General features: G+C 38.8%; 2 protein-coding genes across 6 annotated transcripts in view; one reads left to right on the top strand and one right to left on the bottom strand.

Annotated features, from left to right (window-relative positions):
* STK32A (serine/threonine kinase 32A) overlaps window positions 1-12,731 on the bottom strand; it is an 84,867-nt gene extending 72,136 nt beyond the window's left edge. The window contains exon 1 of the mRNA XM_060146462.1: window positions 12,598-12,731. Coding sequence (XP_060002445.1) covers window positions 12,598-12,716 — 119 coding nt within the window. The 5' untranslated portion in view covers window positions 12,717-12,731. The remainder of the gene's footprint in view (window positions 1-12,597) is intronic.
* PPP2R2B (protein phosphatase 2 regulatory subunit Bbeta) overlaps window positions 1-19,247 on the top strand; it is a 677,687-nt gene that overhangs the window by 64,484 nt on the left and 593,956 nt on the right. For 2 of the 5 annotated variants that reach the window (XM_060146455.1, XM_060146453.1), the window contains exon 2: window positions 5,968-6,121. The exons of the other annotated variants lie outside the window; for them this stretch is intronic. In XM_060146455.1, coding sequence (XP_060002438.1) covers window positions 6,093-6,121 — 29 coding nt within the window. In that variant the 5' untranslated portion in view covers window positions 5,968-6,092. The remainder of the gene's footprint in view (window positions 1-5,967; window positions 6,122-19,247) is intronic. 5 annotated transcript variants of the gene reach the window in all.

Below are 19,247 nucleotides of genomic sequence, written 5' to 3'. Positions count from 1 at the left end.
TTCTCTGTTACAGAACACTCCAGGAACCTAGCTATAGATGGTTGCATTGTATCGTATTGTATCATAACCATTAGGTTTCTTTTTGCCTGAATTCCTCATTTGACTGAACACTTTGAGGAGTCTGTGCTTTGCTCATCTCCATCAGCAACCCAGCATATATTATTAGCTTGATACATAATGAACACTTGTTTATTCAGTGGCCATTTTACAACTATTTATTGTATATTTATCATACAGGTGATGAGGCTAAAAGAGTAAACCAAGGAACATGGTTTCCTTCATCTTAAACCTAATCATCTATACAACATAAATATTTGCATAAACAAATATGTAGTTATAAAATGTGGTAAGGGCTTTGAAGGAAAAGTGCAGGATACTGTGCTAGAAACTAATGGAAGGACCTAATTTTGATTGCAGGGGATCATAAAAGCCTCAGAGACAGTAACATACATACTTACTTGCCTGATTCAAACCATAACCTATAGCCTCCAACAGAATGAACAAAAATCCATAATTTACTCAATGAAAAAGATTGTGGATGATTTTTAAATGTCGCACCTAACAGGTTGCAGATTATTTTCCTGATGTTCTGATGTAATAGCTGATTTCCTCCAGCTCTGACCTTTCTCTGGGCAGAGCTTTAAATGCTATTTTGTGATCTGTCAGCTCATCTGTGCTGGCTCTGGAGATGTATTTATGAAGCTTCTCTGGGGAAAATATAACTATTATTATCTTCTACAGATTCTCTTGAGATAGTTACCTCAGAGAATAATACAGCCAGTAAACAGGCAAAGGGGAATAACAACATCTTGCCACCCATATAAAAAGAAAAGCCAAGCCCCAAGCTCAGATGATGATGAGGAACAATTAGATCAGACTCTTACCCAGAGAATTTATCAGGGGTCCAGAGAAAAAAATGTTAGAAGTTAACACTTTTTGTGCTTCTGGAGAACTGTAGACTTCCAGCAGAGAGACAATCCAAGGGGATGAGTTTGGGTCACTGATGGATCACAAATTACCACTTGTGATTCAGAGAGTGGCTGGGCAGGTCCTGGCTGGGCTGAGAGGGTTCCAGGACGTGCTGAGTCATACATTTTGATTGGTCATTTCTCCAGAGTGGATGAAGTGGAGAGAGGGCAAGTTCATCTGGCTCATGGTATCATCTACCCCTTTGCCTCTCTAGCCAGAAAAGCAATTTATTTCCTTACTGACCTAGCTGCCCCTGTCTCAGAATTCCAAGGCAGGCAGAGGACTTCCCAGTGCCACTACCAAATACAGAGATTCTTACTTTGTCCTCCGTGCCCTTCTCCTAGTCTCTCATTTGTAATGCATCCCACTTCTGATTACCTGACTAGTGTTTATAGTCCAACTAGATCAGTTGCATCTTCAGAAATGTTTTGATCTTTCCTGTCTCTGCTCCCATCTCATGAGGCTTTCCATGCAACTCTAGTTCTGATATCCAGCCCTTGGAACTCTACCAGGGAAGCAGGAGTAGGCATAATGTTTTGTTTTTTTTAATCTCAAACTGAAATATATTAAGTTGCAAGTGGTGATTTTGTTTCTCTAAAACATCATAACTCATCATGCCAAAAGGCTCTTGAAATTTTTTAAAATTGATTTTGCAGTGGTGTATAATTTTTTAAAGTTCAGAGTTTTGGAAGTAATGATACATGTATAAGCAACATTAAAATAAAATATAAGTTAACACTAAGTATTTTAAAGAATTTGGGGGTGGGATGTAGGATCTAGATGTGCTATGACTTTCTGGTTTTGTAGTTTGGAAAGGAATCAAACCTCTCATCTTCAGCTTACTCACATTTATAAGGGGACAAATACTATTCCTATTTCATAGGAACTAGTATTTGAAGATGTATGAGATAACGCATGTAATATTTTAGCATAACACCTCAAAAATATTAACTGTCTTAGACTTCACGAATGTATGATTTCCTTAAGTTTCCCCAGGAGTCTACTTCTTGAGTCTACTCCGTCAAATATATTTTTCAATTCATCAAATTCTGTCATAGTGAAGATACCTCTCCCAGCTAGACTCCAATCCTGATTGAACACACCTATATGCTTTAAAACAGCAACAGAAAACAAACTAATATCCATTAAGTGCACTCTGAGGAGAAAAAACACAAACAGTGCTGACTGGATTCACTTACATTTTTAACCACAAGTCTCAAATAGATATTAAGAAAGTCCTAATTCTCTATTGATTTTATACTTTCAGTCACTTAGCTTTTCTCCTCAAAATTTCCTATACTGGGCCCATTCCTCATTCTCAATTGGTAACTCGTGTCACAGAGGCAATGGCATGAGAACTACTTCATCTGCCCAGCAACATATCCACCACTAGGAATATATACAGTTACGTACTCTGCCTTCTGTCCTAGTACAGTGAAAGAAGTGCCCTGGCTTCTCTCTAAGGCCAGCACACTTAGCTGTGCCCTGAATTACATCCATGTCTCCACATTCAGCAGCTTGCTCTAGCTATCTTCCCTTTTCTATCCTACATTACCAGGTCCTTCCTCTTGATGGGCTCATACTCTGCATTCAAACTTGCTTATGCACATTTGAAAAAAATATATATAGTATACATAATAAAATAAATGTTGATAAATAAAAATAATATATAAAAATAAATACTTAAAAATATGTTATAGTGTCTAGTGATATATACAAAAGGATACTAGAACATGACCAACTAGGGTTTATTTTAGGATCAAGGTTGTTTTAAGATTTGCAGATCAATTAATTTACTTCACCACATAATAGAAATGATCTTGATAAAACAAAAACACATTTGACAAAATTTAATACCCGTTCATGATCAAAACTTCTAGCAAACTAGGACTGGAAGCAAACTTTCTTATTGTGATCATGGATATCTACGAAGAGCTTACAGCAAACATACGAAATCTTGAAATCCCTAAAACCTTCCCCATGAAATCAGGACAAACACATAAGGATGTCCGCTATATTCGACATTGTTCTTAATGCAAATACAATGGGCATGAAAGTAAAAGGTAAGAAGATGGGAAAGGAAGAACTAATAATGTCACTGTTAGTTAATGACATGATTGTAAATATTGAAGGTCCAAAAGAATCTACAGGCCTACTGGTAGAAAGAATAAGAGAATTTAACAAGGTCATTGGACATAAAATCAATATTGAAAATCAACTGTATTTTGGTAAACAAGCAACAAACTACTAGAAAATTAAATTTTGATAAACAATTACTATTTATAATAATTTAAAAACACTAAATACCTAGAAATAAATCTAAAGACAAATATGCTAGAACTCTACACTAAAAACTGAAACTAAAGACAGAAATTAAAGGATACCTTAATTATGTCTGTGTGTATTTGATAAATTGGAAGGTTTAATAGTTTTCAAATATTTTAATTCTCCCTGGACTAGTCTATAAATTCAATGTAACCCAATATAAATAACAGCAGCTTTAAAATACAAATTGACAAGCTGATTATGAAATTTATATGGAATTGAAAAGGTCCAACTATAATGAAGATAATCAAGAAGGAGCATTATGGGTTTTTTGGGGTTTTTTTTTGCGGTACGCGGGCCCCTCACTGCTGTGGCCCCTCCCGTCACGGAGCAACAGGCTCCGGACGCGCAGGCTCAGCGGCCATGGCTCACGGGCACAGCCGCTCCGCGGCACGTGGGATCCTCCCGGACCGGGGCACGAACCCGTGTCCCCTGCATCGGCAGGCGGACTCTCAACCAGGGAAGCCCAAGAAGGAGCATTATTTTACTGAATTCTTTTACCAGTCTGAAGCTGTAGTCCTTAGGGTAGTGTGATAAATGTGTCAAGGTACACAAGTAGATCAATAGAACAAAGTCTGGAAACCCACACGTATATGATGACTAATAACAAATGTGTTACTGTGATTCAGGAAGGAAAACATAAAAGCTCCAATAAATGGTGTTGGGTTAATTAGATAGCCATATGGGGAAAGAAAGTGAATCTTGGTCCTGGAATATAGATCTAAATGTAAAAGCTAAAACAACAAAGCTTCTAGGAAACAGGATAGATATTTTCACATTGGTATGGGCAAAGATTACCTAAACATGACACAGAAAGCACTACCCATAAAGGAAAAGGTTGATAAATTATACCACATTTAAATTCAAGCTTTAATGATTATTTTAAAAAACATCATTATAGAGTGAAAAGGTAAGTCACAGATTAGGCAAATAATTTACATCCTCAAAAAGACTTGTTTACAGAATATATAAAGAACTTCTATGGATCAATGAGAAAAAGAGGCAAACCATAAAAAGTTGGACCAAAAACTCAAGCACTTCTCAAGAACAGGTTCCCAATGGCCAATAAGCATATAAAAATGTTCCCAAACTCTAAGTCACCAGGGAAACTCAATCTGAAACCAAATGAGATACAATTAACACATTTACTGGAACACCTATATGTAAAGAAACTGACAATACCAAGTGTTGGTGAGGTTTTAGAGTAACTTAAATTCTCACATCTTGCTGATGTGAATATAAATTGGTACAGCTTCTTTGGAAAACTGTTTGCCAGGTAAACCTACATAAATCTTAGGATCCAGTGATTTAATTCCTAGGTTTATTGCCCCCAAATGTGTGTACTTTTGTTTACCAAAAGATACAAAGAAGAATGTTAACAGCAAGACTATTTGTAAAAGTTTCAAACTGGAAACAACCCAAACATCCATCAGTAATAAGATGTATATACACACACTACTGTATATAAAATAGATAACCAACAAGGACCTACTGTAGAGCACAGGGAACTATTACTCAATATTTTGTAATAACCTATAAGGGAAAAGAATCTGAAAAAGGATATATATATATATATATATATATAACACAACACTGTATATCACCTATACTTCAATTAAAAATTGTGTTGCAGTGCTTCCCTGGTGGCGTGGTGGTTGGGAGTCCGCCTGCCGATGCAGGGGATGCGGGTTCGTGCCCCGGTCCGGGAAGATCCCACATGCCGCGGAGCGGCTAGTCCCGTGAGCCATGGCTGCTGAGCCTGCGCGTCCGGAGCCTGTGCTCCGCGACGGGAGAGGCCACAACAGTGAGAGGCCCGCGAACAGCAAAAAAAAAAAAAAAAAAAAAAAAATTGTGTTGCATAATAAAAAATAGTAAGATGTATAAATAAGTCATGGGATATTCATACAGTGGACTATGATAGAGAAATGACAATACACTATTGCTGCTTGTGACAACATGGATTAATCTCAAAACACAACAAAACCACTTTGCACTCCACCCTTGAAAAAGAAGATTACTCAGTCCCATGCTCTGATCAAGCCACTCCCTTCCACCTTTTGTCCAGCCATTTGGAGTTGGCTCATATCAAGGTCACCACATCTATCCCTTCCCAAGTCAGTGGACAGTTGTCTCCTTATTCTTGACTTCTCTGCAGCGCTTGAAATGGTTTACATGCCTTCTTTTCTGAAACACTTTCCTTTCTTGATTCTAGGATTCTCTCCTGATTTACCCCTAGCTTGTTGGCTAGGTTCCTGGGAGTACCTTCTTTGTCTAGTTCCCTGAGTCTTCCTCCTCTGTCAGAACTACTGTATTAAATGCTCTAGGTCTTGAGTCCTCAGCCCTTTTTTTTAATGTAATCTCCCTCCAAAGGTGCTTCCTTCAAGTCTCTGATTTAAATAGCACCTATAAGCCAATGATTCCCATATTCATGTTTTGTGGGACTTCTCCTTTGACTCTGGATTTCTCTTCTGAGCACCAGACTCAATGCCTATTCAACAGCATGACTAAGATGCATGCTGTCATTCAACAGCATGACAGAGAGTTCTTGTTAATTAAAGAGAGTTCTTGATTTTGACAATGAATCTGCTCCTCTTCAGTGAATGACACAATTATTCACCAAGTTTTTCCGGCCAACAATCTAGGAGTCATTATTTGTTTCACTCTTTCTTCTAGCCAAGGGGTAAGCATGTTTCTGAGCAAGGCCAGTTGGATTCCCTCCCAGGACTTTGAACGTTGAGTCCGTGCTGCAAGGTTAGAAAATTGGCTGGAGCTGATTCATCCCAGCTGAGATACCCTGCATGCAGGCAGCCCGGAGAAGCTGGAAAAGGTAAGGAAGTAAGTCCTCCCCCCTAGAGCCTTCAGAAGGAACACAGCCCTGTGATAGCTTGGTTTTAGCTCAGGAAGACTGATTTTGCACTTCTGTCCATTACTTCCTGCTACCTAGAGTCCCAGAACTGCCTTTGTCCCTCACCCTCCTGAGACCTACTTCTTCAAGCTTTACTTCTGATACTATGTAAGCTACCACATATTCTTCCAATGAATTTCTAAGGAATCCTTTGTAATATTGAGGAATAAATGAATAAGTCTGCATTATAAAGATCCAGTTCCTTGGCCATTAGCCCAACAGTCAGTCAGTCAACAACTATATGTACTATGTATTGGCCACACGATAACACTGTTGTCTGCCTAGTTCTTCTTCAGGGACTGCTTCCTTCTTCCCCAACTACACAGGTTCATCAGGGACAACTTCTTCCTATGACAACACTGGATAATTCAGGATAATCTCCCCTTCTCAAGATCCTTAATTTAATCACATCTCTTCCTAAGTTAACAAAGCTGACACTGGTTAAAGTAGTAAGGAGAGAGTTTAGTCCGTAATATCCTACTGCAATAGAAAGAGTCCACATGTATATGTATAACTGATTCACTTTGCTATAAAGCAGAAACTAATACACCATTGTAAAGCAATTATATTCTGATAAAGATGTAAAAAAAAAAAGCAAGAGTCCAGTTGTGAACTGAACTCAACTTTGATTTGTTGAATAGGGAATAGAGAGGGTGGTGAGCGGCGGCTCAGAAGAGCCAGCAAAGTGAAAACTTACAAAAACTGGGAAGGTGGGGTTGGTCCGCGTGAATCCCACCTGGTTTGTTAACTGACGCCGTGTATGGAAATTGGGCTCCTCCCCTTCCGCAGTGGCTGGGAGACAGGGGCCCTGTCTTCAGGTGTTCGTGGAGCAAACAGTAAATTTTTCTCCAGCCTTGAGTTTTCTCAGGCAAGCACTATAAGTGGGCTAAGGTCATCCTAGGATGAGGCCTTGAGCTGTTAAAAAGGATGTTAGTGTTTTGTTGAAGTCTTTATTGGGTAGGGTTGAGGCCTAGCTGAGAAGAGGGCCCAGTGGAGAGTGGCTAGAGCTTGGGCAAGAATCATCATCACCAGGTGGGCCCAGTGCAATCACAGGAGTCCTTAAAAGGTGGAAGAGGAAGGCAGAAGGTCAGAGAGAGGTTTGAAGATGGAAGAAGGAGCCATGAACCGAGGCATGCAGGCGGCCGGGAGAAGCTGGAAAAGGTAAGGAAGTAAGTCCTCCCCGCAGAGCCTGCAGAAGGAACATAGCCCTGTGATAGCTTGGTTTTAGCTCAGGAAGACTGATTTTGCACTTCTGACCTCCAGAATTGTAATATAATACATCTGTGTTTTAAAAAAATTTTTCCATATTCTTTTAATGAGGGAAAATTATAGTGAAATGCACAGATATTAAGTATAAAATGTAATGAATTTTTACAAACATATACTCTCCTAGGAGCAACGCCACAATAAAGATAATGGAATCTTTCAATCACTCCCTAAGTTTTCCACATGCAACCTTCTAGTTAATCTCTACATTCCATAGGTAATCATTGTTCTGATTAGTTTTGCCTGTGAAGTTTCAGTGCAAATAACCATGCAGGGCAAAGGGAAAATAATGTTTTCATTATATTACGAAAATAGCTTTAACCTCAGCTACTTCAATTCCTGTTGTTTTAAACCACTAAGTTGGTGGTAATTTGTTGTTGTTTTGTGTGGGCGGTAATTTGTTAAAGCAGCAATAGAAAACTATTACGACAGTTATTCTGAGTGACGACATATGGGTATTTGTTATTTTCATTAGAACACTCTGTAGTTCCTTATTTTATATCAAGACATTTATTTTAGATTCAAAGAAATTGAGTTAAAATTTCAGAACAAAAGACTTTCTAATGCCCAAGCCAGCTCAAGTTCGGGTGCATCTGTCCACCTAAGGATCTTTAGAATCGTCTCTGGCTATGGGGGCAGGGGGGTCATGTCATTTCTGGGAGGGGCCTTAGAGTTGGTTGTTTAAAGCCATCATTTATTAAATATCTACTGTGTTTGAGGTGCTTTATATACATGTTCTTATTCGTATCAGTACCTTCTGCTATGGCTATTGCTCTAATTCCCAATTATAGATGAGGAAACCAAGAAAAACACATAATGTAACTTGCTTCGTTTACACAGTTAGCAAGTGGCGAAACAGGGATTCAAACTCGGGTCCCTCTGACCTCAGGGCCTACCAAGAATCTGGAATGGGCATGATTATATGGGGCTGTGTGTGAGTGTGCAAGAGGTGGCAGAGGTATGATGGGCAAAGAGCAAAAAACCAGGAGCCAGAAGACTAGTCCCACTGCTAATTCACTTCGTTTGTTCATTCATTCATTCATTCAACATATATTTATTGAGCCCTTTCTGTGAGCTGGGCACTATTGTAGGAGCTGGAGAGTGAGGCAGTAAACAAAAGATACTAACGTATCTGCGTCATGGAGTTTGTATTCTGGTGGGGTGTGGAGAAAGATCAACAAATAAATTGCATTTCTGTACGTATTTTGTAAGAGTCTCACAAGACATCTGTGGGGGAGGGTAGAGGATAGCAGGAAGAGCAGGGTCTTTGAAATCAGGATTCCTGGGTTTGGGTCCTGGCTGTGTGACTCTGGGGAAATGGTGTAACCTCTCTGAGCCTCAGTTTCTTCAGGTGTAAAATGGGAAGAATAATCCCCATCCACGTAGGTTGTTGGGATGAATACACGAGAACATATACGTAAAACCCAAAGTAATAGAAGCTATTACGGTTGATGCTGGGACTCTGAAGGCTGCCCTGAGTTCTCAAAGGTCTCTGATTGTGTGAAGAGGTGCTGGCACTCTGAGTCACAGATGATGGAGGTTGCTTCCAGGGAACTCATTTATGTGACTGTGTTGAGCTATCTCACGGGGCTCCCTTTTCGCGCTCCCAGTACCCATGGTCCTTTTCATTTAACACAGACAGTCGCATCTTCTCATTTTCTGAAATCACACGAGAACCCTTGGGGTTCACGGGACGGGAGGAACGGGAGACACGGGTGAGGAGAGCTCGGAGCCCTGAGTGGCTGTGCGCAGCTGCAGGCTTAATCTCAGTGAACAAAAGCCGCCTGGGGATCGGCTGTGCCGGGCAGGACTCAGGCGCTTGTTTTGCGGGCTGTGGGTTGCCAGGGCTTTGTTTGGAGGCGCTCAGGGAGGGGCTCGCAGGAAGATTGTATTTGCTTTTCTTGGATGTCAGCCCTGTCAGGCAGCCTTCACTTTATAACATGGCCTTTATCTGATAGCTGTGTTCTGAGTCGAGCCAGGTCTGGAGAGGTCTGGAGAGGCTGAATTTTAATTCAGAAGGTTCTTCCACCCTTAACACTGATGCTCCCAGACTAGTGACCTTCCTTCCCTGAAAACCCTCAAAACATACTACCCACACCCCTCTTTCTACTTAGTTCCTTCATGCACTTCTCATAGTTGATATAGTCACGCGCTATTTGTGCTCAGGACTGCGTCCCCACGGTACGGGCCTCTGTTACAATTAGGGTCCCCAGGTTGAGCAAATAAAAATACAACATGCCCGCAAATTAGAAATTCACATAATGAGTAATTTTTACTTAAAATATGTCCTGTGTGATCCTTGGGACATATACTAAAAGTTATTGGTTATTTATCTGAAATTCAAATCTAATTACGCATCCTGTATTTTATCTGGCAACCCTGATTATAAATCATGATGCTCCGGAAATATATACATGAATGAAGGAATGAATGGGACTCATGCATAATCAGATGCAGACATTTTACTGGAAAGTCCACACTGTTAGGAGTGGTTTCAAGGTGATAGGATTATTGGAGAATTTTCAGTTCTCTATGTGATTTTCTGTTTTTCAACTTGCAATGAGCAGAAAAGTTTTCAAAGATCATATGTGTCTGTGTTTATACCAATATAGTCATAAACCAACGTCTTAACGTTAGTGTAAAACCTGCTTGAAAGAGAAACAATTTGTGTTTTCCTTCAACCTGAGAACCAGAATTTTCTGAACACATCCCCAGAGGACATTTTGAGCATCCCTGAGAAGATTATTATTAAAAGCAATATTGGCAGGCCAACACAACGTATCAGCAAAAGAGAGTACATGAATGGGTACAGAAGTACATGAGTGTCTAAAAAATGTTGCTATTATTTTGTTAATCATACAATGCTTCTTAAGAAAATCGGCTCCTGAAGTTTTGGGGATATAAAGCTCAGTCTAGTTAAACCCAGGATAGAAAAATCTAGATTCAATTGTACATAATACACAGGGAATCTTTGATTTGCAGAATGCAGATGGAAGACAAAACAAACATAAGCTCTTACAGGGAATGAGTTGAAGGCTCTTCCCCCCTTCCTTCACCACACACAGCTTGCCAGGATGTCTTGGGACCAAGCACCCTTCAGATTTGTCTTTTGGAGTTCCACACTGGCCACCAGTGATGGGCACTTGAGAATGCTATGCCTTAATGGAGCAAGGAAATTAAGAGCTACCGTTTGTAAGATGCTTACTATGTGCTGGGCACCGGGCAGAGCACTTGATTATACTTCACTCATAGAAACAACCCGAATTACACACATTAAGCGTATCTTATAACAATGGGACTTAAAAATGATAAAGTAAATTACAGTCACATCTCCTGAAGCACTGCAAGGTGCTTAATAGTTGTGGAAAGATCACTTATATTTACTATGCTGTACTGAGTAAGGCAGAAAGCATTTATTAGAAGGAGAAAAATGCTGAAGTCTGAAGACTTTTATCTCAAGGTTTGAAAGACAAAGGGGTTTCTGCTGTACCTTTGGGAATGTCCCTTATCAGTTTCCAGTTCTGAATGTGGTATTAGAATCATGGGGGTGGAGCTGTCTCTTCTCTCTCTTCTATCATGTTAATGGTGCCCAGGATTCTACTGTAAGATTCAGTGTCAGAAGTGAGAAGAAGGGTAGAATAGGATATATGTCCTGTTATTGCCAAGTCAGGATGCACAGACAAGAGAATGATGTCTGGAGTGAAACCAAGTGAGCAAGTAGCAAAATCTATACTCTTTGGCCAGCTTAAAGTCTCACAACACTCATGTTATTAAAAAAAAAAAAAAAAGGGAATAGAATGAAATCAACGTGGCCTGCTCAGGGATGACAGACAAGCATGAGAGGGCAAAATGCTAAATGTGCCCTTATAAAGGTTTCCTGGTCTTAAAAGAAGAAAATTAGTTGGTTGAAATTTTGAAGGAGGACAGTGTGAGTTTGAACAAAGGGAGGATCATCATTGTGAAGAGAGGGAAAAAAAGGCAATTTGATGATTGCTAAGGACGGGGAAGAAAGAGCTGCATCCATTTAACTCTTCACATGGCAGCATTGTGAAGAGGCCATTGTAAAATAATGATTAAATACACCAAGGCTGGGCCATGTCTGAACAGTGCATACACTCTAACAGACCTATTTCCAAGTCACACAGAACCATCTTCTTTTCAACTGTGGCATAGAGTCTTCAAGCAAATTGTGTATTAAGTGAACTGTATAAATTAAAGATGGAGGGAGACAGGTTTTATGCACTGATTCCTCTAGAGAATCTCCCTAAACACACAGTGACATTTCGATGATTTTTCCATTAGTATTCTCTGAATAGAGATCTTTGGTTTTTTTTTCCCTTTGCTAGTAAGTAAGAACTGCTTGGTATACATATTTAAATAACAGTCATACTGAATTAGCTTTAAGAACTGGCTCTTAACATAATGGATGCATTAAAATGTAGAGCAAAATGAGCCAGCCACATAGAGACCTCCATGGGTAAGAAGAGAGCAGGAAGCAGTAGATAATGCAAGCGTCTCCGCTGTCTTCTAAGGCTTGGATTATGATAATGGCTTTGAGAGCAGATCAGTCATTTAATGTCTAGCTACTGACATAAATTAGCTCCGGTTGTGTAAAGTCTATTTGGTGAGAAAGGCAGCACCCGTCCTTTTCCAACTCACAGGTATATATGTGGCTGCTTAAGAAGTATGCTGCAAGGAAAAAAGGTTGATTGCCAATCACTTTAAGAAGAAAGTGTTTTGTACAAGTCCTAACAGTCAACCTCATCTCTGCCAGTGATGCCGTACTTTGCACTCCAAGTCCCTGCCCCACGAGTAAGGGGGAAAAAGACCTAATGAGTGAGAAGACATCTGAACTCATTCCTTGCCAGCCTATTGAATGACAATGCTTAAAAAAAATACTGACTCAGGGACAAGGGGAAATATGGCAACTGAACTGAGCAGTATTTACTGGTGATAGTATAACATTTTTGCTTCTTTATAAAGTCAAAGAAGCCAAGGCGAACGAAAGTCCCGAGGAAGATCCCAATGAGGGTTTTGCCAATGCACACGTAGAAATCAGGATGTGTTTATGTAAGAGGATTTGTGGGTGAAGGTAGGAGTGTCCCATTCAGAGGTCCAAGAAAACCACTTACCACAAATTAACCAGGAAAGGATGCTCCAGCCCCTGCATGATCTGGAGCTCCTTGAAGACATTCCTCACTTCATTGCGCTCCACACACTTCTGTTTGTTCATGTACTTCATCGCATACATCTTCTTGGTATCGTTCTTCTGTACGATGCAGACCTAATGGTGCCAACCAGAGTGAGAAAGTGATTAGGGAGATGATGGATCATGGGAATGAGACAGAACAAGACCGTTTATCACAGCATGGAGGCCCCATCACTTGCAAATTCTCTGATGTTAAGGTTGCCACGTAGCTCTGATTTCAGAGTAAAAAATTGCACTTTCTTCCCCTGTACCAAGTCAATTTCTAAATCTCTGCCTTCTCAAACAAGTTTTCCTGTTTTTGCTTTTGGGGATTTTTAAGACAGCATTTTGGGGAAAATAGCTGCCTCCATGTCAGGAATCTTCCAATAACTAACAGCATCCTTATTCTGCTTTTTAGTGACCAAAATAGGCAAGACTAAACTGTCAAGATGAACAATATTGTGCGAGAATTTCTGTTGACAGTCACAGCTGATACAACCAAAAAGGACTTGAAGCATGGGGATAAACACGAAGCGTGATGTGCATGTTTGTGAAACTCTTTTAGAGGTTCATATAATGCCTGATAAAGTCGACAGCAGAGGATTCTAAAATGCAAGTTCACTATGAAATATGAGGTATTCTGTTAAAGTATGTTTCCACAAGACACAATAGTAATCAGGATATGAATCTAGAAGATTCTTACAAAGAATTGGACTGAATGTGTATGAATTTTATGGTAGGATTTTTGTGGTAGGTTTTTAAAAATAAAACTGTGGTACAATAGGGGAAAACAGAAATCAGGTGGCTTCTTTCCCACATGAAAAGATTTAATTCTTATACTGACAAGACAACTGTTACTGAATGTACTGGTACAACTTGCAAATGATTATGAAATCTTACTCTCCCCATTAGTGTAGAGAAAGCCTCCAACCCTAGTGAGTAAACTGATTTGACTTTGAGATAATTCTGAGAACATACATGTTCATTATGTAGCTGCCTGTCTCATACTTTGCTCAAACTGTGGTAATAATTTTATAAAAACCCATTATGAAAACATCTCTGATTTATCGTTTACTGTGGTCCCAGTAACTAATCTGAACCTTCTTGGGCTCTCTGTTCTCTGAGCTACATACCCCATTATTGGTTAATCATTTTGGTTCTCACCTTCCCAAAACTGCCTTTTCCAATGGCTCTTAAAATTTCAAAGTGGTCAAAGTTGACTGCAAAACAAACAAAAAGAACATCATGAGTGATTCAGGTGCTCTTTTAGTAGCTAATGAATAATATATAAAGATTGAACTAAACCTAAGTACTTTATTTAAAACAACATTCCTTAACATGACCATTCATTCATCCAACAGACATTTCTTTAACACTTAATCACATTGCTTAGTACTGGGGGATATAGTAGTAATAGAGTAGAAATAAAATCTCTACTTTTATGGAGACTGTAGTCTAGTGAAGGCTCCCCAGAGAGACTCTTATGGATTAAATAGTCACAAAATGAGTGGACAATTAAAACTCTTGGTGAACGTTAAGAAAGAGAGAAGTTGTTGGGCTCTAAGTGGATATAACAGAGGGTTTCACATAGGTGGCCAGAGACCTGGTCCTCTGTGCATAGAATTCTACTAAGGGTTGGCACTTTAAAAATCTTCTCCTTGTCTGTTTTCTCACTAAAACCGCTCTTTAGTGTATCCAAATGATCTCAATTTTCCCAAGTAAGAAACTATTACACATGTAAGTTTACAGAATGAGTTGATCCCCAAGGCACAGATATCTAAGAGAAGAGGATGATTATGAGTATAAAAGTCTATTTTATACACTTCATTTGAAGTTGAGATGATCTTTTCCATCTGCCATTTAAAAATTTCCACTCCTAAACTTTAAATGGAATATAATCTATAAAAATATTGAATCACTGTGCTGTATACCTGAAACTAATACATTTTAAATCAACTATACATCAATTAAAAAATAACATGTTCACTCCTTCCTAGGAGCAGTAGATGTTTAGTGTATAGATAGCATGGTCTCTTGGGTCAATGCTCAAGAAATGCTTGGTGAAGAGAAAAACAAAGCCTAGATTCTCCCAGACAGGTGACATTCTTTGGTTCCTTTCCTTGATGATCTGCAGAAAATGTCCCACTTTCTTTCCTGGTTTTTGGAATAAGGGTTTAGATGAGTAAAATTCCAAATGAGGGATTTTAAGAATTTAATCAGAAAAGATTGCAAAGTACAAGAAGGTGCCATTCTTCTCTTTAAAAGACATAATTTGTCGATTTCAAAAAAATTATCAGATTAGCTCCTTCTGAAGGAAAGAGAGATGAGTAATGGGACCTCTCATCTTCCAAGCTTTCTCAAGGTGAAAACATTTTTATAATGTGACTTAATCATCACTTCTTTTAAACTCCCAACCCACTTTATTTCAAAAAAACCCCAAAACATTTAATCATGTGAGGCAGCATGTCTATTACAAATAATCCTGGATTTGGCCTGTAAACAATGATGTAATTCTGGTAAATGACAGATTCTTTTTTTTAATTTTATTGAAGTATAGTTGATTTACAATGTTATGTTAATTTCTCCTGTAAAGTCAAGTCATTCAGTTATACATATATGTATATTCTTTTTCATATTCTTTTCCATTATGGTTTATCACAGGATATTGAATACAGTTCCCTGTGCTCTACAGTAGGACCTTGTTGTTTACCCATCCTGTATATAATAGTTTGTATCTGCTAATCCCAAACTCCCAGTCCTTCCCTCCCCCACTCACCCCTTCCCCTTGGCAACCACAAGTCTGTTCTCTAGAACTGAGTCTTTTCTGTCTCGTAGATAAGTTCATTTGTATCATTTTTTTAGATTCCACCTATAAGTGATATCATATGATATTTGTCTTTGTCTGGCTTACTTCACTTAGTATGATAATCTCTAGGTCCATCCATGTTGCTGCAAATGGCATTATTTCATTCTTTTTTATGTCTGAGTAATATTCCATTGTATATATACCACGTCTTCTTTATCCATTCCTCTGTCGATGGACATTTAGGGTGCTTCCATGTCTTGGCTATTGTAAATAATGTGGCTATGAACACAGGGGTGCACGTATCTTTTTGAATTATAGTTTTGTCTGGGTATATGCCCAGGACTGGGATTGCTGGATCATATGGCAACTCTATTTTTAGTTTTTTGAGGAACCCCCATACTGTTCTCCATAGTGGCTGCACCAATTTACATTCCCACCAACAGTGTAAGAGGGTTCCCTTTTCTCCACACCCTATCCAACATTTGTAATGATGTCCTTTCTGCCTGGTGTGAGGTGGTACCTCACTGCAGATTTGATTTGCATTTCTCTAATAATTAGTGATGTTCAGCATCTTTTCATGTGCCTATTCGCCATCTGTATTTCTTCTTTGGAGAAATGTCTATGTAGGTTTTCTGCCCATTTTTCGATTGGGTTGTTTGGGGTTTTTTTTTGTTGAGTTGTATGAGCTGTTTGTATATTTTGGAAATTAAGCCCTTGTCTGTCACATCATTTGCAAATATTTTCTCCCAGTCCATAGGTTGTCTTTTTGTTTATAGTTTCCTTTGCTGTGCAAAGGCTTATAAATTTTATTAGGTCCCATTTGTTTATTTTTGCTTTTATTTCTATTTCTTTGGGAGACTGACCTAAGAAAACATTGGTACAATTTATGTCAGAGAATGTTTTGCCTATGTTCTATTCTAGGAGTTTTATGGTGTCATATCTTATATTTAAGTCTTTAAGCCTAAATGACAGATTCTGAGTCTCCATTTTTCTCATCTGTAAAAATGGGACTGACCCTGCTAGATAAATACTTTTTACCCAGAAAAATGCTAATAAAACAGTTTACTTACTTAAGTCATTCACTTGACTATGTTGTCTTCCCAAACTCCTTGAGTTCTGAGTTTCTTTCATTCACTAGATCATAAACTCTATGAGGGCAGAGATTATATGTTGCTTTGTTCACCTGTGTTTTCCTGGCAACTCAGAAAATTCCTGGCTTGGGGTAGTTGAAGGCATCTCTTTGCACTTCCCATAGAGCCTGGTACAGTGATTTACACGTAAATCTCACATAAATCTGGTTCTCAACAAATAAAGTAAGATGTAAAGATACAGAAGAAGCCCCAAACAGTTGCTTCTTGTAAACCAGAGCAGTGTGAGAATGTGGGTCTTCTAGGGAAGTGTTTTGTAAACTGAGTCAAGACCCATTAATAAATTATGAAATAAATTTAGTTGTAATAAAGAACATTAAAAAATTTAATGGAATGGAATAGATAATAAAATATCAGAAATGTCTCAAATGTAGTTAGAGTAGTATTGACTCTGAAACTTTTGTTTCAGTTTACATCTGTGTGTAGATAGACGTGTACTGTATCATGAGAATTCTTTTAGTGTATATTTTACTATGAGTTGTGGTCAAAATAACTTGAAAAACACTTTTGTAAGTTTTTTCTTAAGTTTCAAACTGAAATAACCAATGCAATGATTTCCTCACACATCACATGAGGCTGAGTTATGCATTATGTACTATGGAAGTGTTAAATAACCAAGATTTATTTCATTTTTAGCAAATCCAATAACTCACAGTGGTTTCTTCACTAGCAGCCTAGCCTACAATGCTGTGATGATGTTTTGAATCTCCAAGTGTATAGCAGGTACCTAGAAAGCAGGACGTTCCATTGCGATATCAATCCATTTCACGAACCGTGTCTCTTTATAAGCCATTTTAAGCTTTAATGAAAATGATAAAGGATTAGATGCCAGGTTGCTGATAAATTTCTACTAGCAGAACTGCCTTAATTAATGTCAGGTTAGGTCCCAGAAAAGTGGCAACCTTAAGGTTTTAGAGATACTACATCTTATTTATGCCTTTGTTTCTAGTCAGTCAAAGAAAGATCCAACTCCAGTCCAATGCCATAGTGCCTAAGGTCACTTCCCTGTATAATAATACATCCTGGAGAGAAAGCCGATGACACGCTGAAAGTGACTGAAAAATAAGCTCTTATTCCATCCTTACGGTCCCTTCTTAAATGTCCAACAACAGCAACACTAGTTTGGAGGAATGCTGATTGAAAAGGCAACCAAACCTCATCAATTCAGACAAAATGAGAGAGAGAGATGAAGTCAGAACTGTGGATTATTTTGTCAACGAGAAACCAATTATATTACAGGCATATAGGATTTGCCTAAGGGGAGTATGCAATAGCACACCCACTGTGTGCTTAAACCTTTGATCACCCTGTGCAGTATTAACCAGCAGATTACATATGGCCCATGGGCCTGCTGCCTATACTTGTGTCTCCTGTGAGCTAAGACTGGTTTTACATTTTTAAAGGATTTAAAAAAAAACAATAAAGAATATGCAATAGAGACCATATGAAAAGTGATGCCATAATATTTACTAGCTGGCCCTTTACAAAAAATTTACCAGCCCCTGAGATTAAGAGCACAGTCTGTGGAGACAGACTACCTGAGTTCAAATTCCAGCTCCTACAATGAATACTTGTGTAATCCTGGCAATTTCTTTTTTTTTTTTCTGTCGATTTATTTCCATGCTCTGTATCTTCCTTGATAAAATAGGGATCAAAATAATATATACATCATAGGGTTTATAGCAAAATGAAATGTGTTAACATATGTAAAGTACTTAGAATATGAACTGGAACAAACTACTTTTACTAGTACTACGACTACTGCTTAGGGAATAGGATAATTCAGAGCTCCCAGCAAATACCATGGTAAGCTGCTATCATGACACCTGGATATTAGCAGGCAACACGGAAGTAAACGGCAGCTGTCAGTGTCATTTCTACACATCTGGGCTTTGCAGTCTGTAGTGTGGTGGCCTTGCAGCAGTGTTTTCTTCAATCTCTGAAGCAAAGTTAACCTTTGTTGTGGCTTCTTCTTGTGTCTTGTCCTTGTATCATGTTCTAAAACTTTCCTTCTGGTTCCTGGAGAAGCTCTGGTGCCAAGAAGATAAAAAGGGTCTCCTGGAGACCCTGTTAGACCCTGGGTCTTTGTGGGGTTTTGAAGGTCATGGTTGAGTGTAGGGAGAGACAGAATCTGGTTCTCACTTACACTGATAGGTCTGGGCCAGGGAATGTGGCCTGCGGGGAAACAAACAGGCAACAGCAGCTCAACCTCCAGCACCTTCCTCTCTGCCTCGGTCTTGCTTTCACACAGGTCTTCTCACCTCAGTCTTAGCAACCATCATGTCAGTACGTACAGTATTCTTAAGGCTGCCTGGAGATATATCAGGTTAATAGACAAAGCTGAACAGATCCTAATGTTATGAGATCCCACGGAATATTTTTATTTATTTTTAAAACTAAATATCTTAAAAGGACTTATTTTAGAGTTTTTCTTTTGGATAGGTGCACATTCTCCACTAATCAACCAGACACAGAAATTCTATAGGCATTAGAGGTCTGTTTATGTATGTTTCCTTTGTATGTCTCATTGTATTCTCTCAGTAACCTTCCGGCTTTTACAGATAGGCGTGTTCAGCCTCAGAGAGATTAAATAATTGGCCATAATTACAACTAGTATTGTGACTCATTCATCTTGGGGTT

Source organism: Lagenorhynchus albirostris, chromosome 3 (genome assembly GCF_949774975.1).
Source record: "Lagenorhynchus albirostris chromosome 3, mLagAlb1.1, whole genome shotgun sequence".
Lineage (NCBI taxonomy): Eukaryota > Metazoa > Chordata > Mammalia > Artiodactyla > Delphinidae > Lagenorhynchus > Lagenorhynchus albirostris.
Note: the sequence above shows the minus strand (reverse complement) of the source record. Positions and strands in the feature narration are given on the sequence as shown.